Source organism: Limulus polyphemus, unplaced genomic scaffold (genome assembly GCF_000517525.1).
Source record: "Limulus polyphemus unplaced genomic scaffold, Limulus_polyphemus-2.1.2 Scaffold1478, whole genome shotgun sequence".
In the NCBI taxonomy this organism is placed as follows: domain Eukaryota; kingdom Metazoa; phylum Arthropoda; class Merostomata; order Xiphosura; family Limulidae; genus Limulus; species Limulus polyphemus.
Window position 1 is genome coordinate 7,331 of NW_013667088.1, and position 12,133 is coordinate 19,463.

The 12,133-nt window shown below is 30.4% G+C and overlaps 1 protein-coding gene across 2 annotated transcripts; it reads right to left on the reverse strand.

Moving 5' to 3' along the window:
- Positions 1–3,742: 3,742 nt before the first annotated feature.
- LOC106463769 (N-alpha-acetyltransferase 40-like) lies at positions 3,743–11,525 on the reverse strand. 2 transcript variants are annotated; one of them, XM_013923835.2, is made up of 2 exons: positions 11,435–11,525; positions 3,743–6,153 (listed from the first exon to the last, which is right to left on the reverse strand). In XM_013923835.2, the coding sequence occupies exon 2, from the start codon at positions 5,981–5,983 to the stop codon at positions 5,147–5,149; it is 837 nt and encodes a 278-aa protein (XP_013779289.1). In that variant the 5' UTR covers positions 5,984–6,153; positions 11,435–11,525; the 3' UTR covers positions 3,743–5,146. The 2 variants fall into 2 exon arrangements, with proteins under 2 accessions (XP_013779289.1, XP_022247067.1); XM_022391359.1 differs by lacking the exon at positions 11,435–11,525 and adding an exon at positions 11,006–11,279.
- Positions 11,526–12,133: the final 608 nt, after the last annotated feature.

Here is a 12,133-nt window from a genome sequence, read left to right on the forward strand (position 1 = left end):
ATTTACGGAAAATTAACTAACGAACAGAGACGTAACACTATATTTATCATGGGAATATCCATAGTATAGTATTATCAACTTACGTTAGACTTCGTACTTCAAAAAAGGGGTTATAGGTAAATCATCAAAAACAAAGGGTTTTGAGAACTTATGTCACGTTTGTCACATACGTTGACTTTAAGATTTTATTAAAATATTTTATTAGCAAATTAAGACGTTAAAATTATATCATATAAAACTTTGGTTTGATACCAAGTTTGTTCATACAAGTCAATAATAATGAGGTTCCTTTTAATTTTGAATGTAAGTCGACAAAAGGTGATGACGTGCTCTGCACTGTAACCGAAGCGAGAGGGTTAAATTGACTTCCTCTTGATTGGTAGGATTCCGTCACTGTTAAAATAGCCAGGGTAGCATGATTTATATAGATGAGAAATACGCAGAGGAAATATATATATTCATACCTATACTGTACTGTTTTTTCATTAAGTAATTTCATTATTTTTTTGCCACAATAAGAATGAAAATGCTTGAATCGTTATATTTTTACTAACCTTCAACTGCAAAATTTTTATAGCTAGTGTTTCTAATTCTAAATATATAAACCTAGACTTCAGTTTGGTGTTCAAATATATATTGATGACGTAAAGATATCAAATATTTTTTTTCAGCTTAAAATCCCTTTCTAACTGAGGAATGTCTACACAATATAAGCATAAACCTGGTGCACAAAAAAAGAAAGTCAAGATCAGCCCAAAGCTTTCCATTCAGGGTCTGATGTCAGTAATTACCATGAAGTAATTACAAATAAATTGACTTAGCATGATGAAATGCCAAATGATACCAATATGAATGACAATCTCACAGCATATCCTGTTAGAGAAAAGCAAAGTGTCTATCTACAGCCAAATTTAATCACAACTGAAGGATCACTTTCAAAAAATGTTCCTGAAAAACCACAACAGCTCAGTGGTTTTAATGTTGGTATCTTAACTGATGAGAGTGTATCAGCTGAAAACCTTGAGCTAGCTGTTAGAGCTAGGCCTCTACAACAATAAAGATTTTCTTTTTCCAAGTTCTCTTCTAAAGTCTCTGCTGCAAAATGGTAAATACAGTAAACGTGACTGGCTAGTTTGCAGTACTATTTGGTAGGCTTTGTATTGTTTTCCCATGTCATCTTCTTGCAAAGACCCCAGTTGCATCATGCTCTACAATTACAACTGCAAAAGGCCGGAAGAAACTTTATGATAGGCTCCCAGAGCACAAGAGGTGTTCATCATAAGAAATGCCATACTGAGTGGCACGAACTTGAGAGACATTTTAGAGCAAACTCCTGTACTGATTTATAGCTTGAGAAGAATAGTCTTTCGAGAGAAGCCAAATGGAAGGATATCCTAAATAGGATTAAAGATGTTGTCCTTAACTGTGGAGCGGTGGGGAGATTTAGCCTTTTGTGAATCATCACAGAAGATTGGTGTGCATGATGAAGGTAATTTTTTGGAATTATCGAGCTGCTCAGTCATTACCATCTAGTTCTAAGGGAGCATGTAGAGAGTTGTAGAATATCAGCAAGCAGGTTACCATCTTCAAGCCCACTACTTGTCAGGTGAGTCCCATAAATAACTCATAGCAACCTGTGTTCAGCATGTATGTCACATCATTTTAGAGGAAAGACTTGCAGCAAAATACTTTACTATCATAGTAGATGCAACACCTGATTAATCTCATCAAGAACAGAGAACTTTTATCCTGAGATATATATCCATGCCATCAAAATGTTCTTCCTTTTTTATTCAAGAAAGATTTCTAAGAGTTATTGATTGCAACAAGAAAATTGGGTCCAATATTTGTAATCTAATACTTGATTGTTTAACTGATCACAAAATACCAATAATGGATTGCAGAACTCAACGATATGACAATGGGTCCAACATGGTTGGCGAGTACAATGCCGCTCAAGCTCTATTACTAAAAGTTAATCCCCTGGCTAAATTCTTACCATGTGCTTGTTATAGTCTCAATCTTTGTAGAGAAAGTTGCACAAGATGACAAACCCACTTATGTATTCAACCAGTTCTATCTTATTTTGCTATTAAATAACTGAAACATTTAAGTGCAATTGCATATTGCTTTCATATATTCACCATATTAAACAAACATGAAACTTGTTGTATGAGCATATTGTTTCTCTTTATTAATTTTATTCATTTATTTAACAAAATTATTTAGTCAGTGGTTTTGTGATTTCCTTTTAGGCAGTAATGTGGTTGTGTGTTATTGCATTTGTTAATTGTATGGTGATAGAATTAATTACTGATTCCTTAAAACGTTTTAGCCCATTTTCATCCCAGTAGTTTGTTGAAATGTTATTAATAGACTTTGAGATATATAGTTTGCTTGTTATGTGTACAATGAATAAAAAGCATCATAATAAAATACTGATTAAACATACCTTGTGTTATAAAATAAGCCTAAAGCTTCATAATTAATCATAAATTGCTGTATTTAATTAAGGCAAACTAGCAACTAACAAATCCACACTAATACTGCTCTTACAAAACCTCAAAATATATATACAAACTGTAAATTATATAACAAAAACACAGTAGGTTAGTAGGATACATATACCATGGTAAATCTATCAAGATATGTAATAGTACATGCTTTTAATCCAAGACTGAATAAATTATCCTATTAAAGAATCACAACTTTCAATTTTTTAACAGTTAGTTTATACATGCATATCTGTGTCCAGGGGACTGGAGGCTGCATATAACAATCCTTCCCTGCAACCCATGGTGTTACAGATTAAGTTTTTAAAAGATTATCTTAATAACTTACAAAGTTTGTATAAGTTGCATTTTGTTACAATAAATTCTGAAAAAAAAAAGGAACAGGTATCTATTGACTAAGTACATATGGAATGGAGAAAAAAAAAAAGGCAAATTTATAAAAATAACGACTGATTGACACTGACTATAGCTGTGCAGAAATACAGCTTATGATTGGCAACTTTGAAAAGTCAATTTTAAATTCAAGGATAACAGAAGACCGAGTTAATAACCCATCAATTGTTGACTGACATTATTTTTTTGAATATTAACTACACAGCAGCCGGGAGTACAATTTCTTGAGAAGATGCACATGTATATTACTCCCAGTTTTTAACTTCCTGTTATTTTAAGCACAATTCTTTTAAAATACTTATCAAGGCTTAGCAGTTACAAGGATCTTATACTGTTGAATATGTGATAATTTACTTTAACATGTTTTCAAAGATTTATATCTTGAACTTGAAAAATAAGAAAAAAAAGTTGAACTGCTATTGTTTGTTGAAAAGATAGTACAGATTATCACACAGCTTGCATACTACACATTCTTAATATATTTACATTTACAGTAGGGGGGAAGAATGATTTTTTTCTTCTAATTTACTAGGTTATAAGCAACTACAACACTGAATTTTAATGTCAATAAAGCAAACAGAATTAATATTTTTCTACCATTAGAAAGGGTTTAGTGGACAAGGTTTTACAAGGCATTGTTTTATTCTCACTTAATTTTTTCTGGAGAAAGTTTTGTGAGTTGAGCTTTAGTGTACAAGAAAGCATCTTATAAGTGTGACTCTGTTTACACCATATATTACAAGGGATTAATTTATCAAAGAAGAAACTGAAAGCTAAATCTTTCAATATTTTTATCAAAATGGTTTATTTAGCACTGCTTTTCATTATTTAAAAAATAAATCAAAGTGCCAAAAACAAAAAGGAGACCTAAACTTTAATCATTAAAAACTTTTTATGACAATATTTCTTTTAATAGTGTATGGCCTTCTTATTAGTCTGAAAAATATGTAGTTTCAATAAATATTAATAAGTTAGTGAACATATTCTAAACTACAGCTTATTACATGCATAATTATTATAAACTAATATACAAAATTAAAGATGCTTCAACATCTGACTTTCATATAAGATACATAACACAAATAGCAAACTGAATATTATGAAAGAATGTGTTTTTAAAACTTGCTAATCAACTAGGTAATATTGTCAATAATAATGTAAATGGCTACAAATGTACAAGTTTTACATGTTTTAAAAGATTTCTAATGTGAACTACAATCTATGCATATATAAGACATCAAAATGTGATGTTATTTACTAGTATGTACATACCCTGAAAGTACACATCTAAAAAGGTAAATTATGAATCTGTTTAGTTCACTGAATAATAACTTGCATGATGAAATGAATAACAGTAGAAACTTGTATTGAATAAAACATTATATAAGTGTTGGTAATCTTTCAGAAATTTCAGTAGTTATGGTTTAATTTTCATGGTCAAATACACATGTATGGTTTAAATATATTTACAAAAATAATGGTTTAGGTAAATAAATGCACAATGTAATTTTTCTTACTTCATAAATCTTGAATAATTAACAGCCTCTAAAAGTTCTTAAACTTAAGTAAAGATCCCTTAAGGCCTCATACTTTCTGACTTGAACAAAAATAATCAATTCACCCTTAAGAAAGCCAACTATGGGTTTATCCAATTTTCATGTTTCCTACTTTCAACAAACAGCTTCTTAAAAGCTATACAGAGTTACTAAATATAAACTTTATACTTTCATGGTCATAATTGCTGATTTGAAGTTAATAAAGCACTTGATTAAAAATCAATCACAGATTACATGGAACCTTAAATGAAAAAAACTATCAAAACTTAAGTATGCACTTAAAGATGCAATCCATATCATAGAACCTCTATAATAACAATGCTAAACATAACAAGTAGTAATTTAAAAAGAATAGTCACCCTATCATGTACTTTCATTAAAATGTTTAAGCCCATTGTGGTATAAGAAATTTTCTTTAAACAGTTTACAAACGAATTTTGCTGACAAAGCAAGATCTATATCTACTAAACAGGACAACTTAAATATTACAATAAGATGTATTATTCAGATGTTTTTTTAATAATGTATCATTACAGTTTTCAAAATAAACTTCAACTAGATGATTAATTTCCTTCTCTCAATAAAGCTACAACATATCAAGAACACCAAATATTGTGTTATTCTTGTAAACATTAAATATGTTCTAAAACAAAACTTCTTTGATGCATTGTTCAAATAAAAACTTCAGAGCTTTACTATTCCATTTTCACATGTAACATTCTGATCTTCCTTTTTCTCTGCATCAATTTTTTGTTTCATCTTTCCCTTCTCTCTTTTCTTTTTAATTTTACCTTTTTCTATAATCTCAGCTTGACTGTTTTCTTTCAGCTTGGAGTTAATAGGATCTAACTTTGTTTTCACAGAATCTTTTAGAAGTATTCGTTTGCTAAGAATTTCATAGCAGCGATCTTCTCCTGACATACTTGGTGATGCCTTATCAACTTGAAACCCTAGCAACTGCGTATAAAAGAAGAATGCTGATTCGTTATGTTTAAACACAGTCAACATTGTTTTCTTCAACTTGAACTCATGCCCAATTAAATGAATGATCTCCATTAGAAACTTCCCTACACCCCTACGTTGCATATCACTCTCTACTTGTATCTCATAACAATACACAACAGGCTTATCTTCTTCAACTTCAAATCGAAAATGTACAAATGCCTTCAGGTTATGATCTAAATCTCGAGCAATCACATACCAAGCTGCATCATTCCACAATTCATTCTGCTTTGCTGAAGGATTCCAACCCCATTCACTTTCTTCATAATACTTCTTCATGTTCTCTTCAGTAAGCTTAAATGCCCAATCCTTCACATCTTGGTCGAGATCTGTCACTCGCGACAAGGTGATGTTTAATTTCATTCCATTTCTTTCAAAAACTTTAAACCTTGAAAGATTATCTAAAGAGTCAACCTGCATCCTGTTTGCTTGACTAATGAGTAACTGGGCTTTACTAATGCGAGATTTGGCACTGTTTTTTCTCAAAGTAAGTCTGGGTCTTGCATTTTTCCTTCCCATATTTTTGGACCTTTAAGTTGAAGTCACTTCAAGGCATAAAATGAGTCAGAAATCAGATGTGCTTGCTATTTAGACATGTCTCATACTTGGATTTAGAAGCCATGTGAATTCAGCAAGACATCCCCATACTTCATATCAAGTTAACAAACTTTTATTTTCATACAGCATGCCTAGAAAACAAAGCAGAAGCTTAAAACTATCTGCAAGTTATCAAGAACACTTCATTAATCATGTTTAATTCTAGTAAAAATCTGTTACAGTTTCTTGTTAATTCTAATTATTTTATACTAATGCATCTAACAATATCTTCTTTCAACAATATTTTTATTAAAAGTACTTCATGCAGCATATCTATTATTAGAATTTTTTGTATTGTAACCCTTAAAAACTCTTTCCTAGCCTAGTTTCTCTGTAACACTGTATATACTGCCCAAGATGTTCCAAAAAATAATTTTCATTTACATCTGAATTGTTTCTTACCCATGTCTTGTGGGAAAATATTTACTCTCAGTGACATTTACCCTGTCTTAAACATGTGCTTATGTTTACATTTTTTATGATTAATGTAATCATCATTCAAAAGCAACACAGTAACAAATAAATTTTGATAGGATGACTTTTCCACAGCTGTGGTGTTTGCTACATGGTAGATGTCGAAAAGTGATGCCAAATTATTTTCACCACATCAATAAAATTTGCCAAAAATCAGAAATAATTTGCAAAATGTGAAATTGGTTATTGTCATCTTAAGTATTGTAGATGGGACATAAGTGTTAAGCTGTTTATTTATCTACATATGACAGCAGTTACAGGTATAACTATTTAACTTTTAATACAGGAGGGAAGAACTGTACATCCATGAACAAGTGATAAATATGTGAATGTAGTTACACTTTTGCAAACAGAAAAAAGTAATTAATTTTAATGCAAATAATCAAGTAGAAATTTTGAAAGAATGAGGTCCATGTCTTTAATAAAAAAACAATTTAGACAAGTCATAAAATGCAGCTAAAGAGAACTTTTATTGAATGTGGATCTTGTTAGAAAGCACAGAAAGTCTATAGGTAATATAAAATAACACTATGTAATAATAAAAGTATTCATTTCATATGAAATTTTGAAATCTAACATAAATTTAAAGTAGATACATCATATAGTATGAATCCATAATACACAATTCACAAGATTCATCTGAGGGGCATAAAAATACAATATCTTAATACTCTTATTTTATTATTGCACTTAAATTTAATATGCCACAGTTAGGTAGTGAATATGATGGTCAGAAGTGATCAAGTTCAATTAGTTGAGTGGATGTTATTACTTTAAGAGTATGAGCATTTGTAATAAAGGAAATTCAGAAATGATCATGTTTAATTTAACTGAATCAATAAATCACCAATATACTTAACTCCCAAGTACATGTGTGATGCATTAGGTGAAAAATATTTTAAAAAATTATTGACTCAAGAAAATGGAAATTTGCCAAAATATTGTAAGAAAAAGAAATCAGCACCTCAAAAAAAAAAGCCTTGATATATCAGGAAACCATCCTTATCTAAGAAGGATACTGATTTATTGAAGATAAGACAGTTTTACTCTTTAACAGGATGACTGGCTTATGGAATGAATTACCATCATCAGTAGTGGAGGCTGGTAATTTAGAAGAGTTTAAAAGGCAGAATTGATAATTTCATGAAAAATAAAGTGTGGGTGTTTAGGGATAGTCTTAAAAGACCTAATTGTCCCTCTTATGTCAACACATTATGCTAAAAATGCAACAGTTTATCCAAAATAACCCTAACAACTTGATGGGATTAGGAAAACCTAATGGGATTATATTAAAAAATTTGAATTATGTAGTTTGTCACAGGGGTTATATGACTCCTAAAATGTAATATACATCAATCGAAAGGGTTTGACCTCCTGAATCAAAAACTGTAATTATATCTCAAATCAGTCAAGAGATGACAGAGCTGCGAGTTAAAAATTTGTACTTCAAAAACTCAGCCATTCTATGAGCCAGTATGCCATGGCTAAAAATGACAAAGTATACATAAACTGTACCTTTATCGTTAACTAAAACAGAATAGTAATTATCATAAAAAGAACTTTCCTATAACTCAGTATCTTGGTAATTGAGACTTGAATTGTTAATAACAAACCTAACCAAGGCTTTAGATAAGTCTAAATTTATTTCCTCCCCCTGAAATTTTTCATTTCATTTTAACATTCAAATATTACAGTAGAACCTCGACATTAAGGACACCCTTTGAACTGCATCCAAGTGCCCTCTATAGCAAGGTGCCCTTAATATCTAAAATGAGCCATGCAAAGCTAGATTTCGTATTGACCGTACTAAATTTCCGAATTTTAAGCCCCACCCGTTTTTACTTGTTGTTTGCAGGACACGGGTGTTCATGAGTTGCCATGACATGGAGCATTGTCAACAGGTCTCAGGGAATGGATTAGCTGTGCCCTTTCTTCTTTATTATTGATCACAAAATTTAATAGTACTTCTCATCAGAGTTTGAAATGCTAAACATTTCACATACATTTTGTGTTTATTTTATTATCAAAGACTGAAGTAGAAATCAACTGAAAATAAAGCATAAATATATACTGTACAAGCATACAAAGATAACTGCCCACTTTATCGAGTGCCTGTATAGAGAATGAGACTAAAGACACTGCCCTTAATCTGGAATATCAAGGTACCCGTTACTGCAAGACATATTTTGGTTACAACTAGTAGGAAAAAGAAAAAGACTTAAAGGGTCTGTCCTTAATAGCACAGTGCTCGTTGTTTCGAGATGCCCATTAATTGAGGTTCTACTGTAAAGAACCTAAAACTATGTTATTTCAGTAATAGCAATGAAAAAATGTTCTCTTAAATTTTACAAATAATACTATTTGCAGAAACTGACTGGTAATTTCTTGAGTCATTTTTACTTATGGAGATAAGTGCAACAAAGGCTTTCAATGTCCAAAGTTACTCACAAAGGTAAAAACAGTTATAAAAGGAACTGACAGAGCTACTTCCCTAAAGAAATGCCTAGGTATGTATACTGTCAGATCTATTCACGGCGGTCTACTTAAGAGTAATTGAACCATTTGATTACTAACACAAGAACGTTACATACCCACAGCATAGTCCTTTGCACAAGTTCACATTTGTACCTTTAACATTGGTGCATTTTAGTCTATCACCTTATAATAAATGAAAGGTAATCATTTAATTTATTCATATATCACTTAGCATATATAATTCAAAAATTGAAAGACAAATGCTCAAATCACATTGCAGCATGGACCTGTTTAATATCCTGATAACAGGAGGATAAAGTTTGTTAAATGAAAACAAAACAACAACTATTACCCTTTTTGTTATAAACAAAAATGTTTTCTTTACATGTTTTATGGAAAAAGGTATTATTTGTAACTGAATTATTTGTAACAGAATAACGAGAAGACTGTTGTGTTGTCTTCCAAGAACTTAAATTCCAAAAAAATGTGGATTGCTATATACATACTGTACGTCCATCTAGTAGAAATGAAAGAATCATTATGTAATACTTGAAGAAAATTTTGCAGTATGTTTAATGGCACAAAATTTGTGTATTAATAACTCTTGAATTATTAAATACGTATAATTTCATAGACATTATGCAACAAAAATTACAAATCAGATAAATTATTTCAATTAAATGAGACCTTACTCTTGTTAATCTTACTGGTTGATTAAAATTCTCAAGTTTTATAAACATGCACCATGCAAAGTCAAATCATTACACATGATGTAATATCAGACCTATGTAGTATATTCTAAGTGGTTCAAAATCCCCCACAAGACTGATTTGTCAGCAAGAGCAATACTTTTGACTTAATCTAACAATTAAACTGGAAGAATATACCTTTAATTTATATTTGGACTGGTACTAGTACCTCAAGCATGACAAACTTTCCCTCTTTACAGATATGGCACTCTGTACAAAGATATGTAGCAAACTCTTTCATGATGTCAGCAAATTGTGTGTAAAATAATATCAATTTATTTTTCTCACAAGATGTTTGAGTCAGCTACCATGTGAAATTTGTAATAACTGTCAAGGAAAGAATGATTTATGACTAAGTTTTATATTCCTGTATAGAACAGATCAGCATAATAACTGACTGAGGCTACATACATACATACATACCCTTTGTGTATGTAGTCAAATAAGAGCAGTTACATGACAATTGATAAGGCAATTAATAATTTTGACTATATACACAACCATTTTAAAATCTTACATATTACAAGTTTAAGTTTACTCAGTTAAACCACATAGCCACATACACAATAATGTCTATTAGTGGTGTGTATAATCATGAAAACAAATTATGGAAAGGTAAACAAGTGGCCATTGTGTGTATAGTTGTTTGAACAATAGCTGCAAAACCATGTATATATTCCAATAAAAATAACTACACGACTATTTTATAAATACACAACTATTCTGAAACATTACATATTACTAGTTGCAACTAGGTAAGCTACATAATAACCTAACGTAACCAGGAAAATTTCATGCACATCATTATTTTGTGAAGTACAAGAACATGTCCAAATGTTAAAGTTTAAGTTAAGATCTTGCAACTTAACTGTTACACTTATTTTAGCAGTTCAATGTTCAGAGATAAAGTGCTATTAATATTTATTACTAAGCTTTGCAACTGCAACTTTTGTTTTTATTTGCTTTTAATAATGAATAATACCATCATCATCATGTTATTTTTAAAATACTACAACAAAACTTTTTAAAATTTTCTAAAACATGGCCTGTTAATATCATAACTTATATTTCAAACATTTGTAGTATACAGTAAAATTATTATTTCAAATCTCAGTGTTGTTAAACCATGCAAATATGTAACTTCACTAAAACTGTAACAATATTACTAATATAAATTATTAGTAATAAAAGCTTGATTAGATCTTACAATACATTATCATATCTCCAAGTTTAATGTTAAACTTACCAGATCGATAGCACATGATTTACGTTGATGAATGAGTCATATGGAGATACTGATAGTGAATTAGGAATACCAATGATAGTAATTTAAATAAGCTTGAAGTTGGTAGTAGTAATAGTATTTTTAGCAATATTATTATTAATAACAGGCCTACTCAGCACTTGAATTTTGAAAGTCCAAGACTCTAAATCCAATGACAAAATTTTGTAATACTAGAAATACTATTAATATTATAACTAACGCTAACTACTGCAGTACCGGTATTATTTAATTTAATATTACTAGTAGTAGCATTAGGGTAAAGAAAAACAAACAAACAAACACAAATTAAAATGGAGAAATATGTCCATAAATATTTAAATTTTATGCTAAGTTGAGTGAATGATATCAGATTAAAAAATACTTATAACAATATAGTGTTAATATAATTACCTTGTTAATATATATGATTAGAGCGTAAAATTGAAGTAAAGATCTCAACATCCAAATTTATATACATCCTATCTTCGGAGATCGGATTACATAAACGAAATATATTACGGAAATTTACCGTTGGTTAGATGGTTAAATAAAAATATTGAAATATATAAAAAAATCAGTAGCGTGAAAATAACAAATTTTAATCGGCGGCTCAGCAACTGTTCAATAGCGAATGTCATAGTTTTATTCGCTATCAGACATTTTCTCATAACCATATGCCATATAATAATAATTCTATTATTCTATAATGTTTTTACTCCAATTTTTGTGTGCCATAAACGTTATAGCTGAAACCTTTTTAAATTATAGGGTCTTAGCTGTGACAAGCGTCGACAGGAATGAATAATTTCAAACTAAGTGATGGGATCCCAATGTCTGAATTTTTATCATTAACAAGCAATCTGTTACTCATAGGCCGAAAATATGACTAATTTGGTAAGTGGTGGGGAAATTCGGAAGCCTACGAGTGAGATACATGGCAGTGTAGGACCTGAGCCAGGGATCATTTTGTTGTGCTGTTTTCTTTTATTCGAATACTCGTTAAGGTGTTTCCATCCTACCAAAGTGAACCACATGAATACTATAATTTTACTATTTTGTCATTATTTCAGGACTTCTCTCTCCTCTTATCCTTGTAACATTCTTACATTT

What these genes read in the sequence shown, in the direction of transcription:
- LOC106463769 (XM_013923835.2), bottom strand. Translation starts at nt 5,983, where the DNA reads ATGGGAAGGAAAAATGCAAGACCCAGACTTACTTTGAGAAAAAACAGT.